Here is a 24,559-nt window from a genome sequence, read left to right on the forward strand (position 1 = left end):
TTGTGTTAAACTGATGGCTGGTAATAATATTTATTTAGTGCAGTGGAGTGTCAAGGCTGATTTAAGGCTTCGCTCTTACCTTTTCTCCGAACCTTTCATAATTGCTCTTTAAGTGATTTTCCACCAAATTAGACTGAAAACCTGCAGAAGTGGGCAAGTTCACCTAAAACTCCACCGCTTAACATCAACCACACTCTAGAATGTTATCTATCAAAGTGCCATGACAGCAAAAGGAAACGCGACCGTCCCTTCATTCACAAACATCAACATATAAACTAGCAGAATCCCTGCAGATCGGTGCAGTGGGTCGAGAGCAGGGTTGGATGAGTCGATGTGCATGAGGCCTGAAGTCGTGCTAGGCAGACGCAGGGCTGGGACTCAACAGACGCATTGTTCTGCTGCTGAAGTCATCAGGGTCACACAGATAGACGAGTCATCCGTGTGCAGACAATGAGCGATGAGTGGGTGCATGGGGAGAAAACTCCAGCACAATGTCACTATAACCTCTGTACAGCTCTGACCTTAATACTTCTAATAATAACTTTAGATCCTTTGAAGTTAATACAGAAAAACATTTAACTTGAAAGTAATAAACAGCTGTGGGTAAGTTTGAGGCATACAGGTAGTTAGGTAGGAAGGAAAATCGCTAGTCAGGCAAGTAGGTGGATAGGTAGGCAGGTAGATAAGTAGACAGACAGACAGGTTGGCAGGTTTGCAGTTAGACAGGTAGGTAGGCCAGTAGACAGGCATCTGAATAGCTAGCTCAGTAGTTAGGTAGGTAGACATACAGGTAGGTTGGTAGGTAGGAGGTTAGGTAGGTAGGCAGTTAGACAGGTAGGTAGGTTGGTAGGCTAGTAGACAGGCATCTGAATAGCTAGCTTAGTAGTTAGGTAGGTAGGCAGACAGGTAGGAAGTTTGGTAGGTAGGAAGTTAGACAGGTAGGTAGGTTGGTATGCAGTTAGACAGGTAGATAGGCTAGTAGACAGGCATCTTAGAAGTAAGCTTAGTAGTTAGGTAGACAGACAGACAGGTAGGTTGGTAGGTAGGAAGTTAGACAGGTAGGTAGGTTAGTAGGAAGGTGGATAAGCAGGTGGTTGGTATCTTCCTTACCCAACACAATGGCCACGGTCTTCAGCAGCGACATCATGGTGTCCCGGTTGCGTCGAGGTCCTGAGCTGTGCCGTGACATCCTCATGGTCCTCTGCCGCACATACACAAAGATGTGGGCGTACAGCGTCACCATCACAACAAAGGTCACCAGGTTAAACACCGCCCAGAAGATCAGGTAGGAGTTGCTGTACAGCGGCGCCATGTTGGAGCAAGTGGTAAGACTACAGATACAGTTCCAGCCGACACTCGGGATGGCGCCCATGACTATGGACATGGTCCAGATTATAACAATCACCACAACCACACGCCGGTTGCTCATACGCGTGTGCAGCTGCATGCGGAACACGGTGATGTGGCGCTCGATGGCGATGGCGAGCAGGTTGGCCACGGACGCCGTCAGGCTGGTGTCGATCAGGCCCTGGCGAAGCAGCCACGTGGAGACGGTCAGCCGCCTGGTGTTCGGTCCCGTGTTGAACATCAAGTAGAAGTAGGCCAGTCCGGCGAAGAAGTCAGCAGCTGCCAGGTTAGCCATCAGGTAGTAGATGGGGAAGTGGAACCTCCTGTTGATGTAGATGGCGACCATCACCAGGAGGTTGGCGAGCATGATGAAGATGCACACGGTGATGCCCAGGCCCATCACCAGCCGGCTGACCGTGTTCCATTCGGTCGTCAGGTTCTTTCCACTGCGGTTGTAGAAGAAGGCGATGGTCTCGTTGTAGTAGCACTGTTCCTCCTCCATGGCGGCAGGGAGACTTTCTGAAAGCAGAAGATAAACATGTGAACATCAGAGAAGAGATTTTCATGTTTGGAATTTATACATTTTCATGATGCTCTCAGGGGAGCTAGAATTTCTGGATTTCATTATTAAATTTTCTTGTTTTCCCTCAACTGAACCATGTTGTTGTGTTAGCGTGACACTCCAGAAAGACGATCTTTACTCAGAGCGCGTGTGTTTGTGTGTTTCTGACAAAACGTGGAATTAAAGTAGCATTTAAAAGTCCCACTTGAACTCTGTATGTACGTGGATTGAGGTAAGTCAAACATTTAGGAACAGTACGGCCTCTGTGTTCCCTTCTGCGACCACATGTTCTGTTTTTAACCTTTAGTCAAAGACTGAGTTAATCTCCTTTCCGGGGAAAATGCATATATTCATCTTTCATAATGTTTAACACAAAGCACTGCTTCAGGACATTAAACCGGTTTCTGAGACAGGGTAGTTGTGCGTTTGTGCGTGTGTGCGGGGTCGCACTGTGTATATCACAAACACAAAACAGCCGTCGTTGGGACAGTAGATTTAAAAGAGCAAGTGTACAAAAGAGTCGACCCTCACACACTCACACACAAGGTCACAGGGAAAATGTGTGTCTGTGTGTAATAAGCTCCAGTCCCACACAGATGCTTGCTAGTCTCTCTCATTCACCCCAGACCGGAAAACCGCTCCTCAGGGCTAGAGTGTGTGTGTGTGTGTGTGTGTGTGTGTGTGTGTGTGATCCATACACAAAGAAAGAGAGAGAGGAGGCAGGGGGGAAGCAACTGAAGAAACAAGAGCAATGAAAGAGCGAGTATTAGAAGTTCTGGGTCAGAGGCCAGTGTTTTCGTGGAAATCCTCCTCTTTTGATTTACCTTCTAATACGACGGCTCAGATCCTTTAAACTGTCTTTTAGCTCCGCAGTGACACTACCCCCCCCCCCCCCCATCTGCTCGGCCACAGACGAACCACAGACAAGACCTTCTTACTATCGGATGTATTTTGCAACTTTTGCCCCAGAAGAGATTCTCCTGCCAATCAAAGGACTGGTGGGAAATGAGGTTGAGGTTGAGAGCTAGAAGCTTCTGTTTTAGATCTGAGACATTTATATGTAAAAAGTTTATAGCTATAATAATTTAGCTCCTCCAAAATTCTAAATTCTGAATCCAAGCCAAAAGCAACACAGCTCATCAACTAGATGCCTGGATCATAATATTGGCAGTGAAACACATTCTTATGTTTTCTCAGCCAAAGAACCGGTGAGTATTAGACCAGTGATGGTTTGATGGAAGTCTTCATCAATTAAAGAAACTCCGTCTCGTTCCATGTTTGCTTTCAGTGGCTCGAAAATGTTATAACAGAAGAGGCACATTCAATTAGCTGAATTGAATTAGTGCTGCTTCAGTTGATCCAGATGTGTCTGCGTGATTTCTGCACGTAGATTTTTTACGAGACATTTCATAAAAATAAACACCGTCCGCTAATCTTTATAATAGGATCAAATTTTCTCATTGTTTTACTGTCAGTCAATCATTTTATTATTGAATCTATATATTTTGCCTCATTTAAAGAACATGTTCACATTTAATCTGTTATAAAATGTGAGGTTCTACTTTCATTGGTGTTTGTTTATCCGTCTTTCTGTCCATCAGCGTGATCAGAAAGAAATACAGAACGAATTTCAATGAAGCTTTGTGAAGGAGTGTATCACGACCAAAGCAAGAACCCATTCAATTCTGGGGTGAATCCAGGATTATATCTCCACTTTCTTTAATATGGAAAGACAGGTTGTCCCCCTAGGCGGAGGTATGTCCTCTCCAAATGCTCTTCCAGGTACCCCCCCTGAGGAGATCACATCTTGATGGAAGGATGATGTAAGGTTCAGGGAAGAACTCTGTAAAATTTGGTGCAGATCCAGATCAGGGATCACTTTCTCTAACATTGATGGTTTTCAATTATTTTCAATGATTTCCCAGGGAACAGTTCAAGGCTCTTGATGATTCAAAGCAGGTATATTTAAAAGGACTGCTTTGAATCAACTGGACTGATATCTAGAAGTCGGAGATTTAATTTAGCGCAGCTTGATTGAATTTGAGGGGCCTGCTGGGCCTTGGCGGAGACATTCTGGTTCTGATGCATGCAAATAATCCTACTTCTGAATTTGATGTTCATTAAAAGCTCGTCTTCCTCTTCCCCCTGATGTCTGGGTTGTGTTTTCATTACATTATAAACTACATTATCCAAACTGCGTGCAACTTTGAGGTTTTTTAAGTGTTACACACATCGAGAGAAAACAGTAACTCGGCCATTAGGAGCAATGAAGGGGGGGCAGCTGAGCAACAGCAGCATCACTAATGCAGGATCAATCCCCGGGGGCCTTGGGCGACACTAATCATCACAGATGAAAGCTCCTCAGCTCGTCATCTGAGGTTTGAGGCCATTAAACGTCTGCAGGGAGCCGTCACTGGGGCATTAGAAGCCCGAGGCGAGTCATCAGCACGAGAAAGTGGCAGGAAGTGTCAGTGGCCTCCCAGAACACATTCACAACTCTTTCATTAGACGCTGGGAGCCTGCAGAGGGAGATCCTGTCGTTGTGTGAGTGAGTGTGTGTGCATGAGTGTGTGTGTTTGTGTGTTTGCTTGCGACAGCCAGTGGGTGGGTCTTTTAAAGTGGAAAGACTGCGTAAGAGAGAGGAGACAGACTGAGGGGATTTTAGATTTCTGTGCTGCTGCACCTGGGTGTGTATCCACCCAGTAAAAGACAAACTTTGAATTACTATGTTGTTGAAGCATTTTGTGTGAGTCTGTGTGTGTGTGTGGGAGAGGAAAGTTTGGGAGTGTGTGTACAATGTCTTCAACTCAGTGTGTTATAGATTGAGAACAAAACGCTCGCTGTGCCAGAGTGTGTGGACACGCTATCTTAATAAAGTGTGACGAAGTCTGGCTGTGCGGAGAGAGAGAGGGAAGTGTGTTTGCTGTGTGTGTGTGTGGGTGTGTGGGTGTGTGTGTGTGTATGTGTGTGTGACAGGCTATGAATGGACCACCCTGGAGTCCATACAAATGAGGTCATAACTCAAGCATCAGCACCAGAGCTGCATCCGAATATTCAGAAAATCCAGCTAATTAACACAAACACACACAGAGACTAATAACTGTTGTGTCTCTTCCTCCGTTACATACACACTTCTCGAGTTGTTTTCCGAATGAGCAAACACACAAGACTGAAACGTCTACACTACGAGCTAAACATCGAGGGACACACACCCTGAGAGGATGAGACATCTCCACAAACAGCTGCTGAGATTAGAATCTGACACCTGGCGTGAAGCGGCGCCAAGCAAGTGTCTCGTGGCGTCGGACCGATGCAGTTGTCATTTCTCGATGTCCGGCTGAATAGCAAACGCACTTTAGCCAATCTGAGGCCCCGGCAGGCGACTGGGTCCGAAGGTGCGGTCGGGCACAGCTGGCGCATCGTTATCTTCAAGGCTGCAGAAAGCGATTGCCAACAAAAACCTGGTCTGACGTCAGCAGCGTCAGTTTTACCATAAGGTCTCGTTATCAACACAATGATGCTCCGACATAACCGACAACAGGCGTCCGCTCTGTTTCTCTACACACACACACACAGATGGTCGTCTCATGCACTAAGTGGAACCTCTTTCTCTGCAGTGAAGTGGTCTCTCCGGCTACCTGGCAAATCCGACCTTTTATTAGCAAGGAGGAGCACATGGCTTTTAAAAGGGAATGGGAGCTGCCACTCTGATTGGTTTATTGCCTGTTACGACCACAACACTAATGATTCCTACTATATAACAAGCATTACGGCTATTAGTCCTTTGAACCATGCACCTGGCCTAGCGACCTTCTCTCGAAGATGTGGAGCAGCCAGGGATCATGGGAGTTCTTCTCCACACCTGCCGATCTGACCAGCTCTACCCAAACCCTAACCAAGCCATGTGATATTGTCAAATGTGTGATGGATCTAAAAAACACGATTCCAGCAGGGGAGACCCACTCTATCATCACACGGTTTTCTGTTATTATTGCAACCAGGCCTTTATTTGATAGCGGCAGTGGAGGTGGAGAGCGAATGCCAGTAAGTTACCCGACCGGCCCCGGAGTCGAACCGGGGACCCACTGCTGCGAGGGGCATGTGGTCAGAACATGTTTTTAAAGAGTCACTGTGCTGTAGGTCTGAATCTCCTCGTGTGTTTTTCTTATCTTTTGGGCCAAACACCTACCGAGATAAAACCCCCGACCTGGTCCAGTCCAGTCGATGTTAGAACAGGAGTTAGATAAACCTCCACGGAGCCAAGTCTGTTCTCAGTCTCCAAACAATTCATCATCCAACCTTCTGCTCGCTAGTTTTATTACGAACCTGAGAGAAACAAATCTTTATGGGAAAACTATTGAACTTCCAATTTGACATGTTTTTCCTAGAAAGGAGAGGAGAGTTAGTCTGTGTATTAGAGAACAGTATTCGATTTATTCCAGTAGGATTTACTCAAAGTGATGGATAATTAAAAAGATGAGTTCGACCACATCCTACGTTATATTCCAATAATAGCAGACAAGCAGTCAGTTGGGTATAAAAATACTTAATCGCTGGTTTCTTTGAGTTCAGGGTTTTTCTATTTCCAGTTGGACAAACATTTTATTATGCAAGAGAATTGAGTTCAGCCGCAGTTCATGTCCATGATATCTCAGACTTCACTGTTCACTCTGTGTTTTCACAGCTTTGAAAAAGAATTAATAATTTCTATAAAACTCACAAAGCATCTCAAGACTAGTTTTTTTCTTTTTACGATCACACCTGCGTGAATTATCACAGTTAATAAAAACTCCGCTGCTCACATCTGGGTCACGATCATGATTATTTTCAAGATGTAAAACTATTTTTAAATGCATGAAATAAATCACCCAGAATAGCAGAGACGAGCCGTGCAGCCTTTTGGGAAAGCGGACTTTGATGTATGAGGTGTGAGCGATAGAGGAAACATCTGAAAGGGGAAGAAGGTCTCATCACTTGATGCTTTTAGAATGAGTGTGGACTGAATAACTCAGATGACTCAACTAATATTGAGTGTCTGTGCTAATTGCATGAGGGAAACACCAGCGGGATCCAGAGGTTATTGCACATGAAGGAGTTTATGTTGACTTTTAAGGAAGAGACACTTCTTCTGTGTGTTTCTGACTTTACACCCACAGGATTTTTTCCCACTTGAGACGTTAGGAATTGCTCATGGCCTTGTTTTCATTTGTTTTATGGAATAACGAATACAAAATAAGAAATTCAAAAATACCCTAACACTCTGTAGAACTGACTGCACCGTAGAAAATCAAGAAATCACAGTAAATAAGCTGAACATCTGGAGGGAGATTGTTTATGTTTTTAAGGGTTTAGAACAAACTGTGCTGGACCGTGACTCATACTCTGATGATCCTCTGTGGATGTTTGCTGTTTGTTTGCAGGTGTCAGGGCTCTGCTGTCATATTGCGTGTGTTCTGTTGCAGGCAGAGTATTATGAGATTTAACTTTTGAACATGAGCCTGATCCACAAATTCCCACTTGGCCCTGATGTGGCCAAGGAGAAGTTTTTTTTTATTTGGGCTTTCCAGATTTCATTCCATTCCATCACAGCTTTCTTCTGTCTTTCCCAGTTTGCCTGATTTCTTTCTGTTCCCTTCTTCCTCAACGTTTTCCTCCATTCCCTCCTCCCTTTTCATACCCTCACCTTCCTCTCCTTCTTCGTTCCCTTCCCCTCACTCCAACTCTAAGTCCCACATTCTCTCCCTTTACCTCGTCTTCTGTCAGCTCCCCTTTCCACGACTTTTCCTACCCGGTCTCCTCCTCGCCTATCCACCTGACTCCTCCTCCTCCTCCTCCGCCTCCTCCCCCTTCCTCCACTCTGCCAACTCTCCACACAATGTGCCCATTGTTTCTGTAAACCCACCACAGAAAGCAGAGAAACAGAACTGCTGCAACCCAGGATATACACAATCTCTCTCTCTGACACACACCCACACACAGGCCGCCATTCTCTAACCTTCTCTTTAACATCACGGACGATTGGACACGAACCACACACACAAGAACCACACACACAATCACACTCGCACACACTCAGTTGCAGCGAAGCGGCCGGGCTCAGGACAAGGGCTGGATTGAGAGGTGGTGTTGAGTCATGTGTGGCTGCAGCCATGACGGGCTGATTCACAGCTTGTCGGTGCTTGATTCCCCCCCCTCCACCTCTTTCGGACACTTAAGCGCTTCCATCACCGCCCGTGAATCCCCGAGCGGAGTTAACTTGTTGCTGCTAAATTACACACGGCTCTGAAGAGACGGGCTGAGCGGCTTTCACGTCGGCTTCTGGTTGGTCCACAGCCACTGGAAGCAATGTTTCATTTCCACACGACAGCCGGAGCCATAAATATCTTAAAATAACGATACAATAATTCCAGGGATCACAAATCCTTGCCTCTAGACAAGCGAAATCCAACTCATGGGTTATTACCTGCGGAGGAGAGCACAACCCACTCTTTCATTTTGCTAAATGTCCGTCCAATAAGCTTCTTTGCTTGAAGGTATTTCTGCTGTGATCTGTTCCTCATGTTTTGCTTCAGCGGGTTTTCAAGCTAAACGGCAGGAACAAGGAAAAAGTACGACCGTGAAGTTAATCCATGGAAAGCCCTCAGAAATGTTTAGTCGAGCGTAAGCTGCGTGACACAAACACGTACGAGTTCATCGATTCACACGTAGACTCAGAGGCAACTGGTCGAGGCAGAGGCAGCGGTGCCAGATGGGAAATGTTGGAAGTTTCGTAGCATAAGGTTAAAGTTAACGAACGTGACCAGAGGAGAGAAGGGACCCTGAACCCACTTGAAGTCTTCTTCTGGTTTACACTGGTACATATATGCACTTGTGTTGATATCGAAGGGGATTAGCTTAATACTGAAATGGAGCTAAAACGCTCAGTTGGACCAGGATCCTTTCAGTTTTCCAAATTCAAATGTGGATGTTGTTTAGTTGCCTTTGAGAGATGGGGGTGTTTACTTTAGTGCACTGAGGGTTTTGTAACAATGACTAACTTCTTCTCAACAAGGCCTGGACCCAGAAGAACAGCCTCTGCCCTACGTGTCAGCTCTCTCTGCACTTTATTGTTGGGTGTGTTCAGTCGTCCTCTCATGAAATCACACCAGTGGAGACCGACTCCTCCGATTACATCACCGCGGCTCAGATGCAACACGGAGTTGCGTCAGCGCGGCCCGCGGAGGATTCAGGGTCCGACTCCGAGGGGCTCGTCCAATTCATCGCTGATAAAGTCACTTGTGATAATCGCGGAGTTCTGAATGGAAATAAAAATGCTTGCATGTGGTGTGACAGGCGATGTGCATTCAAAAGAGAGTGACTCAAACAAAAGAAAGCAAGACACAGATTATTGGATCACTGCACATGAGCTCAAATCCCTGAATGTGCAAATAGTAAACTCACACAGCAACTCATCGTCTTCCCAAGTTCCTCGGCATCTTCTACGTGGCTCATGTCTTCACTGAGATATCTGAATTATTATTACAGTTTTGCCTCCATCACGTGTTGGAAACTTCATCTACACACTTCTACTTCTATGAGCTTCTACTAAAGGGCCTGACAGGAAAGCACATCCGGAGTTAAGTGCACGTCTCAAAGCAGCTTAAACGTTTGGAATGTAGCTTGTATTCTAATGTTCTGACTATTTCCACATTTGGAATTGACCAGTGAATATAAGGTTTAAGTGATGGTGATTGATTTTTAGGTTAATGATCTTTATAACCTTAATTGATCCGTGTGCATGTGGCCCTTCAACACACAGAGAACAGAGGCGATTCTACAGTCGAGCACTTGACTCAATCCGACAGAATGTTTCACTTGCTGGAAACCAGACTGAAGAAAAATCAATCAAGCTTTATTTGTACGGCACTCTGGAAAACACAAGTTACAAATAATTAATTTAAATTGATTTAATTCACTTAAAAAGGAAAATAACCCATAATAACAGACTAATGGTATTTAAGCAACTTAATCTACAATTAAAAATTCAAAGCTCGAACTACTTGTGTGTTCAGGACATTGTGTTTGTTGTGTTGAGTTCTTTGTTGGCTGCAAATTGCTGCTTCAAGCGTCTTTGGAAAGTCTTTAGTCTCTGTGCTAGTGGACAATCCTCTCCAGCTCTTCCTGGAAGATCCTTTCAAACTCTGTCGGGCTGAACTCCCCTCTCGGGTTTTCTGGAGTTCAAGTTCGGGGCCATTCAAGGACATTCAGCGACTTGCTCCCCAAACCATTCAAGCCCCTTCCTGGCTCTAGGTTTTGTTTTGATGTTGTGATGAAAGGTGAAGTGTTGTCACCATCAGAGGTTGTGAGCTCTTGGCTGTAGTTCTTGACATTCAAATTTAAAATCCATATTTACCAAAAGGCTTGACAGAAGTGCAGCTGTGGTTCAATGAGCCGAGGTCGATGTTCTGTTTTTTTGTTCCTCTTTCTGTCTTTCTCACGATTCATTTAAAACACCAACACATTCATATAAACACGAAAAGCAGAATTGAAACTCGAGGAACAAAGAGTGTGAGATGATTGCGGGACGTTAATGGTTGAACACGCGGAAGCAGGAGGTGAATGGAGCCTTTCTCAGCAGCTGCTATGGTTCAATATGTGATGTTGCATCATGGAGGTTGTGCGTTGCTTGTGACCTTGAGGTTTGAAACATCCAAGATGCCTCTCTGACAATCAGCTGTATAGAAAACTTGGTCACTCTGACCAAAAACTTTTCGTCTAAGTTGCACGATGTTTATATTTGTTTATATCTGCTTCTCAATAGATGACTGGACGTATATGATCATCTCTGTGACATTACACATAATCATCAGTAAACTGACAACACAAACAGTAACACAACGTTTGACATCAACGTTGCTACAGGACTGCACATTAAAGATAATGGTGTTAAAAATAGTTTAAACTGCGTCCGTTATGTTTCACACATACAAACACACAGACAAACACACAAAATGACAAGTGCAGCTTCCTGTCACAACCACAGTTTCCATTGTCATCTCATTTGAAAGGTGTCATGACATTCTGTTTGCAAAAAGAACACATTCAATTTGTGTGTGTGTGTGTGTATATATATATATATATATATATACATGTATATAAACTCCGGACACAAAGGCCTCTGGCGGCCATCAGCTTCAACCCCAGAGCCTTGATGCTGCGGGGGGCCGGTGTTACTACATGTAAAGTAAAACATGGAAGCCAGAACAGATAGATCTAACGTGTGTCTGTCAAAGCCATCAATCAAAACCAGTCAACCAACAAGTCCCTGGCGGACGTGACAGGCTGCAGAACTTCATTGTGAGTTTTGTCAAAGTCAACCAGTAGGAAACCTCAAACAGTTTGGTGGCGAGTGGCCGTGACATGAAGCATCACTCCGTCCTGATAGAGCAATAACAGACGAGGTGGTAGAAATTATACTTTATCTCATTTGTGACACAATGTTCTTTGTATTGTTCTTATTTTTGTATATCAGGGCTTTTCTAGATTTCTACTAGAACAGCTGCATCCTCAGTGCCATATTTTAATACAGACTACCAGGACTGTCCAGTGTACATTAATGAGATAAGTGAGTATTTTAGATTTCTTTTCTCCTGGTTCAACAAATGGACAGAGTAAAGCACATTTCCTGTCCTATCAACCACCCCAAATTAATTAATTCTGCTGGCACAGCTGTCAGGGGCGAGTTAGGATCCAGATTCATGGCCAACGACACATTGGAATGCAGACCTGAGGAGCCGGGGATCGAACCACCGACCTGCTGGTCAGTACACAACCTTCTCTGACTCCTGGACCACAGCCAACCTATGTCCACTCTGCTCTGGTCACGTAGGAGCCACCTTTACCAGGAGAGACCTGCTATTTGAATTGGTTCAAGTTGGTTTGAAGCTTTGGTGAAATGCTAATGAACTGACAAATGACACAATGACAAACATCGGTCACTTTCTGTTCTGTCAGTTACTGTGGCTGATCCACTGACCACAGAATGTGACATGGCAACACTCATCAGGACCACGGGTGTGAGGGCTGCTGAGGAGGCATTAAGAAACCGCGCTGTTGTTCATCACATCGTTCAGCTGTGGACCACAGACTCACACATGAGCCGACACAACAACCGAGGAGGAAACATCACAGAAAGAGAAGTTTCACTGAGGCAACTACGCATTAACTCTGCTGTGGACACGCCTGGCGTCCACACTGCTCTTGAGTTTAAGGGTCGCTACAAGTTTGGAAATGCTGCTGGCCCCGGTTTAGTTTGAAACTTTTCCATCACGATATAGCCATGGCTGATTCTTTGGGCTCTCATCAAACAACCCCCTCCCAGAGGAAAACAACTGGGATTAGCCTCGGCTACCAGTGGAGAGCGCAGCATGGATAATCCATTACCAGCGTCACTGACCCTGGTGTGTTTGCTATCAGCTGTTGCACAGTTAAATTCTACAATTTTTAAATGATGCAACTCTTTGCATGAGTAGGAGACAAACTGTTATTTGATCGATGCCCAGTGGACGAGAGCTGGAGCTTTGAAAACACCTTGTTCAAACCGAAACATAAATATTTTGGCTTCTGGCCTTAGAAGCTCCTCAAACAAGAGTCTGTATAAGAATGATTTTTGGAGATAAAGTCTGTGATTTGTAGTAGTTGTCGTGTCTTTAATATTCTACTGGCTGTTGGAACTTTTGCTTTAATAGCTCAGAAAGTGCGTCTCTGGTACCTGCGTGAATGTGGAAGCAATCTGGACGCTGGGAGGAGGAATGGGTGGAATGCGGGTGCTTAGACGGGGGGGAGGAGGAGTCGTGCCTTCACTAATCACAACACAGATGTTTCAAGGACCCTCTCGTTTGACGGATGTCAGAGCTCATGGGGGGAAACATAAAACAATCATCTCCGCGGGGGACTTCGAGTCGTTGCTGTGAGAAGTCGGACGCACCAACTTGTCCCATTGTGTTTTCCTTTTTGCCGGTGGTGGTGGTGGTGCTGGTGGTGGCACGTTAAACAAAAAGAACTGGCTGCACCAGTTATCTGGTTACTGAGGAAACCGCAGAGGTTCCTGAGAACTATCCCAGTTCCCTTAATGCTGGCGCTGTTGTGGCATATCCATGGTGACGCAGCTGGATTATCCACTAAATCTCAACATTACAGGAGAGTTTGGAGGATTCAGAAATTAAGACTGTTGAGAAAAACCGGTGGGAGACGTGGGTTGAGCTGCACGTGAAGTAAAATACAGCTCATTACGTCTAAGTGCAGTGCAATCTGTGTCATTTCAAACCGATCACTGGCAGATTTGTTTGTGTGCAAAAAGGCTAAAGAAGAAACAATTTGATTTATGTTAAACTTTGCAAAATGTTTGGTTCTCTCCAGTTGTTACTTATCTCCTCGTGTCCTAACCCTCCTCTTCACAACTGTTTGTCTTGTGCAGGTTCACACTGCACTTCACAAATTAGCAAGTATGACTAAATACAGATAGATCTATTAAAAAAACAAGCCTGGTCTTGTGGGTGCAACCATATATCTGAGAAATATCTCCGTCAAGAGCCGGAACATTTCTTCATGTGCAAGGTGGAAAGGTTAAATGTCTTATTTTTAGGCCCCAGGCTGTAAAACCATATGCTCTAGATTCCCTCTCCCACCTCCAGCTGTAGCTGTTGTGCCTGCAAATGTCTTTAACTTTGATATTCTCTATTACGAAAGTTATTCCATACACAGGTGAAAATTGGCTCTAAAAGTCAAACGCAGGATAGCAGAGTCAACAATCAACAAACGTTCAGCCTCATTAAATCCCGTTAATTAAAAAGTCTTTAGAGCCATCGATCCTGTCCATTGACAGAAGTGTAAACGCTGCTCGCACTCGCACTCCGGCATCAAAGACCCCCTGGGGTCTGTGGCGGTGGGGGGTGGGTAAACGCTGTTCTAAATCTCTCTAGCGAATACACAAATAAACACACTCAGACACACACAAACCCACACATGCAGTTGAGTCTCCATAACCTTGGAGGACATCACATTGAATTACATTCTCTTCTTGCAGGCTTGGTTTTTTATCGTTAACCATAACTACTACTTGCCTAATTTTTTATGATTTGCTAAAAGAAGACTGGTCCCTATGATGTGAGTGTGTAAACCAAGTGAGGTCCCCACAGCATGAGTAAGACAGACCACACACACACACACAAAAGCTTACCTTTCGAACCTCAGATTAATTGGGTGAAAAGGTCAAAGATAGCAGTAGATGGTTCATCTCACACTTCAGCTGTGGCCAACAGGAAAAGGTCAATCAGGAAGATATTTCTAATGAAGGTAGCAATAAAAGAAATGGACCAAAATCACACTTCATATAGATCTGATCCTGAAAACCACCAAACACACTCAACAAACCTCCAAGCAATCAGAACTAGTAGCTTTTATTCCACCACACTATGAAAATCTGGAGCTGAGCTGCTTTGAATGAAAAGTTTAAGAGTCTCCAGAGACGTTAGCAAATCTCCTCATGTGGACACAAATACTACGTTTCACAACAGCCTGCTCAGATTTTTTTCGGACTTTGGCCAAAAGAGCTGGACGGCTCCGTTGAGCATCCCGACTCGGGCCAGAAAAAAAACACACTATGAACTTTTAAGATGTGGTTCCTCTGTGAGACTCGTAACGTGAACCCACGAGCGCCGACAGAGCTTTTGTGGCCTGTCCACTTCCTGAACTGGACTAAACTTTTTTTTCTCCTGATCCACAATGCAGAGCTCGAGTTTCCTTCACACGTTGGTTCCTGCACTTTTTCCATATTGGCTCATTTTCAGTGAAGATAATCTTTCTTCATATGCACATGAAAAGACGATTATAAAAAGGTATAATAGCTCTAATCATGCATAATGGATAGACAGCACCTGGCCTGAACTGTGCAGGGAGGTTGTGAGATGAAGGGACAACGTGTTTGATGTTGAAATACTTTGTCAAAACCACCTCTGCTTAGATTTGACTCTGAGGACAGTTAGCTATGAGCTCAGTGGAGGTGAGGAGTGGCCCACATGGAGAATCAATGATCTTGTTTGAGTGGAGGAACCAAACCCCATCCCCTCAGTGTCACACCTTCATCGCACTCCACTGAGAAGTGAAGTTGCTGATGAACTCAGTGCAGGACGGGTGCATTGGATCCTGTTGGTGGCAAACATTCAGCCTTAAGCAGTTTACATTGGGAAGCTGCCAACAATCCAATGAACCAGGATGAGCTGTTCTATCTTGAGTGTGGTCCTATATGTTTCCTTATGAGCCGAAAGATGCTGGGTTGGCTTCTTCTTGCTGAATGCAATGAGGAAAATCCACATTCCAGATCAGCGTGGAAAAACCAAGACAGATGTCAAACTTTTACTCGCAGACCCAACGCCCCGCTTGTGTTTTTTTTTCCGCTCACTCCCTTCCACAAATATTGTTCCAGCCCCAGAGTTTGATAACGAGCCCAGCTCTGGCGCAACACGTCCTCGGGCTCAACCTCTGCAGGCGCACGACACAGCGTCTCCAGTCCGAATAACGGTGCGTCCAGGCATCTGCTTATACCATCAGAGCCTTTATCTGAACCTTAGGCTTCCTCACTGCGTCTACGTGGCACACAGGTACACACAGATGCCCACACCGTGCGTGCGTAATAGTCACGCGTAAAAGCGAGCCAAAGCAAAAATAACCTTTTCCCAATTGGATCAAATTGTGCAAGTTTTACAATCAATGAGAAGTAATGTAAATAAATCCTACTTACATGGTGTATTCCAGTGAGAGCAGTAGGGGGTGCTTTGTTTTGTCAAGTTTGATCCGTGGAGCCTGAGGTTCGATCCAACAGAGACGGTGCCTGTGCGGCTCTCGTGTCAAAGACGCAGCGGTTTACTACAAGACTCCAAATCCAGAAAGCAGCCAGGTAACCCTTTCATTGTATGTCCGTGCAGCGAAGCGCTATCCTCCTCCGACTGTTTTCCACCAGTTCGCGAGAGCTGCTGGTTTGTTTGGTTAGTGTTTTCTGCAAAGTTGCTCTATTAGATTTTTTTTCCCCGGATGAAGACGCCCTGATGCTGCGATGCGTCTCCGTGGCTCTGTGCGCTGGCGCGACTGCTCTACCAGCCTCTCTCTCCCACTCTCTCCCTCCCTACCCCCCTCTCTCTCGCTCTCTCTCTCACACACACACACGTGCACACACACACACACACAACTTTGTCTGCACACTCTCTTTCTCTATTACACACAAACACACATAAATGACCAAATCTTTGAAAAGTGGCACATTATTTTGAAAAGTTGAATCCCACTGCTCAGAGCTATAAGGCAACGATCTTACAGCCAAGCAGGTGAAACTTTAAAAAACTTCTTCTCCCACTTTGGTTTATGAACAAAAAATATCTATACGTGTGAAGCTGTAAATGTTGTGTCACTGAAGTCCTTTCTTTTGTGTTTTTTTTCAGTTGAGTTGTTCTTTCCCCCTCAGCGCCTAATTGAAAACACATTTTCTTTCAGCAACTTGTTAAGAGAGAGAGAAAGAGAGAGACAGGAAGGGAGAGCAGGGTGGAGTGGAGCTGGGAGAGCAGAGTGACACTGAGGGACTCAAAGACATATTGTATTCCTTCCCAATTACCCCCCCCATGCTGTATCATTAGAGATATTTCCTCCCGTCCGACGAGAGGAGTTCGGACCGTCTCACGTGACGTCCTCAGGTTGTGAGAAAGTGTTTGGTACACAGGGACAGTTGTGTCTGCCGACTTCGGCACCATCTGTGAGCACTTAGCGAGGTGTTTGTAGTGAGCCCACCACCGCAGCGGTGGAGGGAAATGGGCCATAAAAGCCAAGATACATCGAGAACTATACACTGTGATATCATGTGACTCGTTGATTTACATATCTCATTCACACCGGAGCCTTTTGAGGAGCAAGAGACATTAACAACGGTTTTATCCTCCAGGATCCATTAGTCATGGCCAGTGTTTGCCTTGTTTTACTCTTGCCGACATCCATGGTGCCATGGTGTTCAACCCATCTCTGGCACTATACTGTCTGGTAACCCTGGTCCTTCAAAATAAAAGGCCCCCAAAAACGTTATTTACCAATTCCTTTCAAAACTCTCTCTGAAAGTTACTGTTAACATTTGGTGTGTTTAAGCCTTTACAATGTTTTTAATCACTAAAGAAGTTGTTTGGTCTGTAGCTCTGTTGCTTGAATCCTTCGTTGGCTGCGTAGACCGAGTCCTCCGAAGGATGTGACCCCTGAATCGAGACACAGCTTCTGACTGGTGGAGACCTCGTCCACCTGAAGTATAATCTACAATTGCTGTGTTTTGTTTTTTTAATAACATTTAATCAAGAAATATACCAAAACCATAATCTCCACCAAACCTTGAGCAATTTATCCTGAACTTAACCACAGGCAGGAGCCGGGATGGAGGCAGATAAGTGTCATTCAAAAATAATTTTCCTCTGACCGTGACCCAGATAGTTAACATGTTTGTCACCACAAACATAATTACACACAAATTTGTAATAATTAAAGATAATTTCTTGGAGACAGGGTGGTGACATATTGTGTCTTCAGCCTGAAGTAGAATGATGATCTAATCTCCCCAAGTGACGTTAATGAAAGACAATCATTTAATGAAGTCTGATCTCATCATTATGGAAATCTGAAAATATCACCTCCCACATTGATTTACACAGTTATTGGTTCCCTCTCATCTTTGTGCTCATCCTTTCTTCGAGAGTTTGGGTAAGAAAATATGATTTTGATCTCAATGAAGATCCGAAATAGACTTTAACGTTGTGCTGTGTGTGTCCGTCACACAACCCCTTGTGTGACGGATCAGCTGGAACCACAGAGATCCCAGCGATGGGGAAATCTGTTTGCTTTGAGTGATTGGTCCAAATACTTGCACAACCGCCGAGCTACAGTTGTGCTCTTGTTGTGATAGAAGCTCTTCTATTTCACACAAATCCAACAGACCAGATTTAAACTGTGGTGTCCCACAGTGGAAAGCAAACATCTGCCCGTCTGCCAAACGGGGGAGAATCCCACCGACTGTAGGAGTGGCAGACTCCAGCCTCACATGGCTGCAGGCGGACGCTTGTTTGTATTGTGTTTATTTACCATGAGGCTGAGCTGCTCTCTCCTCAGAAGACGGATTCTATACATTTTCTTTGACTGCGGCCAAAATGTAATTCATTCATGTCGAGATGTCAAACTAGAGGCGAAGAGGAGGCCGCTGACAGCTGAGTGCTGATAAGAAGCATGTTCTTCTGCCTGGCGATGACATGTGGGTTCTACGTTAAGTAACCCTGCACATTGATATATATGTGCGGCTCAGAGTGCTGTCAGCGAGGTTAACGCTACTGTTCTGGCCCGAGAGGAGGTTTCTCCTATGGTTGTGTAAGGGCGTGTCGAAAAATGGAGCATCAGCTTTTCTCTCTCAGTCATTGTGTTTTCTTAGAATAGCCAATTCCTCAAAATGTGTGTCTTTAGTTCTATATCGTTGATTTCTATCATCTATTAAAAGTCTCTTCAAGGATTTAAACAAATAGTCACATCATCACATGAATACTGGTCCCAGGTTGTTCTGTGAGTGGATTCCACAACAGTTGATTTTCATGTGTCACACCCACAGACTCATGGGAAAAAAATCATTTTACAAAACTTTATCTCAAATTGTGCAAGTTGCTGGAAGCCTGAACACCGAGTAAAGGCCTGAGTCATTTCTCAGTGGATGCATCGAACAATTTGAAGAAAATTGTGAGTTAATCAGGAGTCTGTGGTTACCGACTTTAACTAAAACATTGACAAATACAGTTAACATAAACTAACTTGACAAGGGAGAGGCGGTCGTCTAGTGGCAGAAACTTGGACTATGGGCAGAGAAGGTCTCTGGTTCGTCTCCGGTTCAACTCAACGGAGAGACAACAAAAGACAAACCTGGATTGATCTGTCCAAAAATCCAAGAGTCTCCCTACCCTGTCTAGTGCCCCTGAGCAAGGCACCTTACTCCCCCAACATCTGCTCCCCGAGCGCCGTACATGGTCGCTCACTGCTCTGTGTGTCCTGCACCAGATGGGTAAAAAGCAGAGATTAAATTTCTCTACCTGCATGAGTGTGCCTCTGCATGTCTGTGCATGTGTTGGGACTAATAAATGCATCTTAAATATTAGATGGATTTGAATATGAAACAGGTTTTCATGATGCCTTTAGGCCGGAGAGAAACTTGAATCTAATTCATCAAACTTAGAGTTGAACAATCCATGTTAGCGGCGAGAGCATTAGACAATAAGGGAATTATATCTTTTACAGAATAAAAGAGTTTGGGGATTTTTGTTTTTAATTTTTTGAAGGAGAGTTTCATTTTCAGTCGTGGAGCCAGAGAGTGAAAGAGGACGAGGGGTTGGTTTGGGTGAAATAGAGGAAATGGAAGAGGGAGAAAAAACAAAAGTGGGGGAAGAGAGAGAGAGAGAGAGAAACGGGAATATAAACAGCCCGAGGGCGGAGAGAGACGAGTGGCATCACAGGGTAAACAGAACTATTAGGACGGTGATTGAAGAGGTTATTATGAGATATTGTTGATGGATATATACAGTACGACAAAGCCCCTATAAGACAATAACAGCGGTTACTAGAAGTGAACCAGACAGAACCAAAGTAGATGTCAGTTAGGGAAGTTAAGAAACAAAACATTACCTGTTTCTGCTGCAGTGTTTGTTATTTGGAAACCAAGCGACAAATCTGACTTTTTACAAGTGCCGACAACGAGACGACTTCCTGACTTTAACTGGGAGTGAAATAAATAAATTCCTTTTCCACCAAATGTCGCTTTGTGTCTCACTTAAACCTGCTTCCCTCTCCTCTCTCCCGTCTTCTTCTTCTCCTGTGACTCAGAGATCTTTATTGTCACGATTGATTACACAGACCAGATGCAGACTGTGCACGTGACAGTACGTGCACATGCTCCCTGCTCAACATCCCCTCTGGTTGTTTGAATAGCAAAGGGGCTACGAGATGGAGACGACAGATGAACCACTGGTGATGCATAGAAGCGGCTGCTCTCTGTTGATGACTGTACCAGTGAAGAGGTTTTTCCTTCATAATGGACCCTTGTATACTGGTTTAATGGGTCCACTGGGTACAGGAGTGTTGTCTAATGTGGAAATGCCTGAAACGTGTATTCTCTAGATTGACCATCAGAGGGCGACTCCACAGGTTGTGGAGTTTCTATAGAAATCCATAAGGAAAAGACAGTTAATGTCCCTTTTAGACTCAAATAGAAGATAAAGCAAGTTTCGGGGCGTGGTTTCTGTGTGATTGACAGCTAGTACTCGCTCTTCAAAATAAGGTGACTTCTGGATCTTAAACCCAAGATGGCAGCTCATACACCAATGGGAGACGTCAAGGTGGATTGCCAGTGTTTTGAATAGATCCCCCAAAAGTCTCCCTTTTACAATATAAGGTTCATTTGACGTAAAATACACAAACACACAATCATTATTCACGTACACTTCACACTTTACTCCCTTGAAACGTGCTCTAAACGTAACTATAACCACTTCAAGCCTCAACTTAACACTAACTTTAAAACTTGTCTTAAATGTAATGATTTAAGTCCCGTAATGAGTGTGTGAACAGATTTTAGGTCCCTACACCGTGAGTAAATCCTGAACGCTCACAGACATCTGGGAGAACAGCTCATTTAACTTTTCATGCAGATTGAGCTAACAAGATTAAACTTGTTAATTAAGTGAGCGTTGTGAGGTGCTGGTAGTTGGGTTGTGTTACTGTTGGACGGAGCCTCACATCATCACCTCATTACAACCAGCTCATAAAGGCCCAGGTTTATTTTTAATCTTCACAAAAGACAACGACCAGATGAACAATTCTCTTTTTTTCCCACCAGAGGACCAGGTATTCAACACTAATCCATCACGTGTGTAGTTAGTGAATACACACACACAAAGTAACCAAACACACACACACACACATTCTAATAAATGCTGTCGTGCAGCCAGGTATGCAAACATACTTATCACTGATAAAGAGGCAATCAGGCAAAAGACATAAATCCACACACACAAACGCTCTCTGTCTTTCTCAAACACACACAGACACACTCACACACACACAGGCCTCTTCTGTGACAGCTGTTTGTTATTGAGTCAGTGAGGTCAGTGAGGTCTGGTGTTAGTTGTGGCTCAGACTCTCACCGTGAACATGTCCTCTTATAATGGAGGCGAATATGAAATCTCCTCTTTGGAGCCACATCAGCAGTTTATCCCCAAAATCAATTTTATTCTTTAAAGATTTTAGGTAAAAGTCAAAGACGTCATCTTACGGCACAAAGACTGAAAATGGAGACAAACAACCAACTTGCCTTCACAAGAACCTTTAAAGTTCACTTATAGATCTTATATATTGTTACTTTAATGAGTTTCATTTCTCTACATTGAGCTAATAATGTGTCTGTAGCTTCATAGAAGACATTAGCAGGTAAGAGCAGGGCTTTGAACCCAGGTACATTCCTCTCCTGGTGCCAGTTGAGGAGTTTGGTTTTAGTTTGGTCCTTCGAGATAAGAGGATTCAAATCTCTGTCGCACACATTGTTCCCAAGCGCACAAATATCCGGAAGTTCAAAAGTGCTTCTTAACGTCTCACCGGAGAAGAATAAAGACTCTGACATGAACACATTCACGTCAGAGTCTCCGTCGCTGCTAATCGGCGCCGGAGAGTTGACCCGGGAGCGAATGCAGATTGTATTAATTTCAATTACAGGACCAAAGCCAGATGTTAGTGGGTGTTAGTGGGATTTGTGACCAGTGGAAAAGGAGCTTTGATTAGCAGATACACTCAAAGTTTGATGAATGTTTCTTTCAAACTTGTTACTGCCCCTCCAAACAACACACAGGGAAGCTGGCTCGGTTCTGACGGGTCGTCCTCACCGTGTTTTATACATTTGAAGTTCGGCGTCTGTGATTCGATGCCAGATCTCTTATCTCGGCTCCACTACGTTAAATCGCTCTGTCCCAGTAGTTTCTCTTTTCAAAGCCGGCCCTGACCTACGATGCTAATCGAGCCATCACAGTCGGTGCATTTGTATTTTGGCATGCCTTCTAATTCAAAGCAGCCATGCTAGGATGCTCGCGTCGCCCCCACCGGTGCTCCGCGGCATGGAAAAGCCATTACCGCCCGACAGAAAGGCCTTTTATTTGGAGAACTGAGCTCAGGTTCACATCAGGAACCAATTACCGTCAACTGCTTGCTGAGGAGAGCAGCTGAACACCCCCACCTCCCAAACCACCACATCTACCTTTTCTCCACCCCCCCCCACCCGACCACTGTCTACCTCCCTTTCCTTCCTCTATTCGTCTCTCTCTCTCCACTTCTCCCTCGCTGGCACCTCACTCTTAAACCAACCCTCCTTTTCCTTCCTGCCTCCGTCTCTATCTGCTTTCACTCTTTTCTCCTCCACCCTTTTCCTGCCAATTTCAGCTTATTTTCATATATCCCCCCCCCCCCCCCCCCCACACACACACACTCACCGTGCCTCGGTGCTCCCGTAACCTCTCCGTGCCCCAGTGACCAGCCCTCTCTACGTTTCCACTGGTGTGTCTGGTTCTGATTCCTCTCCGTGTCATTATCCATTCATTCCCTGCGACTCTTGCTCCCTCTGCCTTTCAGAAGGTTCCACACGTTCCTGTTTCCTTCTCTATTCTTACATTTAAAGCAAATAATGCCTTAATATGGATAAAAGTTGAGTCATGAAACCGAAATGATCAATATTTTCTTTGGTGATTTGCTGTTTCGATAATTGCTTCAGGTTCGTTTTAGCTGATTCCAACCGGCAGGATGTGAAGCTCATCAATGCCACTTATCCTTTCCCTTGAGGTTCTAATGGTAAACGGAGCCAATCCCAGCTGACACTGGGTGAAAAGACGGGTCAGTGTTGCCAGATGTACAATAATTATGTAATTTGTACGATTGCTTTTGCCGTCTGTACGATCAATAAAGCAGAAATAACTTCATTTAATCATCTTCTTTCTCTAGATTCTCTTCGTCTAAAGCCTCTCACGTTTAGCAGAGTTCTATTCCTTTGGTTATTTTCTGCCCCCCCCCCCCTTCTAAACAATCTATATTTAAATATTTTAAAAAGAGATCTACAGCTAAAAGCAGAGAGGGGATTCGTACTCGTGTCGTTTAAAGGGAATCAGACGTGTGAGAGTTCTAACGACACCTGTCTGTAAAACTGAATTAGTCGGCAAATTGATTAAAACTACGTTTGCAGTTTAAATCACAGGTTTCACGTTGAAACATATAGAATCTGTAACCGCAGGCTTCACGTGTGGTCAGTGTGTGAGTAACAGACACACACACACACACACTCACAGACACACACTGAGCCGTGCCATGTCTGTGGTCCAGGGCCTAGTGGTGTGGTACCATGTGAACACAGCACTCAGTGGCATGGTTGTGGTAACCCTCACATAGTCTCACCCTCTCTCTGTGTCTATTTCTCTTTCCCTCCTCTCTCTCTCTCTCTCTCGCTGTGTTTTCATTTTTTTAACCCGACCACATTGTTATTCTTGCTCGTCTCTCCCTCTTTCCCTCGTGCTGTCATCCCCTGTTTCCTGCATCCGGTTCTAACTCACAGTTTATCTGCATTAACAGGAGCTTGCACTTGTCCATCAGCTCTGTCCTCACTGGGTTATCTCCACTGTCCTCGTCTCTGCACAACTCACATTTATTTATGTCATGCCTGTGTTAAGTATACACAATGATATTTAGAGTACTTGATTAATCACACACAACTTTTGTGCATATTGTGTGTTTAGTCTTCAAGATATAATGCAGTGTTATAGCCTCTACACTATCTTCATTTAATTCATTGTAATATAAAAATTATAACAGCTGCTTATATTAGTTTAAATGCCAGCGTGCAATAAGTGGTATACACCCATCAGCAACATTAAAATGTTTGATAACATTATGATGTAATACTTTTTTGTAGTTAAGATTAGTTTAAAATATAATAAACAATGGTCTGCCTCATGATTCAAATATATTTTGTATTAAAATCTGTTTTTAATGCTGTGGCTGATCAGTGTAAATCACCCTGTATCGGATATGGACTAAATGTATTCACTCACATTATTATATGAGCAACACAGGCACGTCTGCTCTTACTGAGATGTCTCGTTCTCTCCTGTTACTGCACACACACACATGCACACACACACGCACACTAGCAGGCATTCTTGGATAAAGAGCTATTTGTTTTAATGGCTGAAGGGAGGATGTCGACCTACCACCCATCGCGGCGCTGTGCTGACGGCCTCAGTTCTCAGGCGTTGTGAGACGACTCTCAGCCTTTAAAAACTCCACGTTACAGACAAGCTCAGATCAGCTGGGAAAAAACTGTGTGTTCCAGCAGCAGCTGGAGATCTGTCAGTCCTCCCAAGACCCAGATAGGTTTATCCAAACATGATCCCGCGTCAGGTTTGTCCACAGTAATTTAAAAATCGGAGAATATTGAGACGTATCTCCAAAGTCAAATGAAAGAAAGAATATTCAACCAGAGCCACGAGCTGGAGACTCAAATGTACATGTTATTTAGAGAAAACCAACAAA

At 44.4% G+C, this 24,559-nt stretch overlaps 1 protein-coding gene across 2 annotated transcripts in view; it reads right to left on the bottom strand.

Annotated features, from left to right (window-relative positions):
- lpar1 (lysophosphatidic acid receptor 1) overlaps positions 1-24,559 on the bottom strand; it is a 42,570-nt gene that overhangs the window by 12,377 nt on the left and 5,634 nt on the right. The window contains exons 1-2 of one of the 2 annotated variants that reach the window (XM_062413276.1): positions 15,687-16,003; positions 1,111-1,866 (exon numbers count right to left, since the gene is read on the bottom strand). In XM_062413276.1, coding sequence (XP_062269260.1) covers positions 1,111-1,849 — 739 coding nt within the window. In that variant the 5' untranslated portion in view covers positions 1,850-1,866; positions 15,687-16,003. Of the gene's footprint in view, positions 1-1,110; positions 1,867-15,686; positions 16,004-24,559 lie in introns of those variants that run through there. The other variant, XM_062413277.1, reaches the window with a different exon arrangement.

The sequence above is a fragment of the Platichthys flesus genome, chromosome 19 (genome assembly GCF_949316205.1).
Source record: "Platichthys flesus chromosome 19, fPlaFle2.1, whole genome shotgun sequence".
NCBI lineage: Eukaryota > Metazoa > Chordata > Actinopteri > Pleuronectiformes > Pleuronectidae > Platichthys > Platichthys flesus.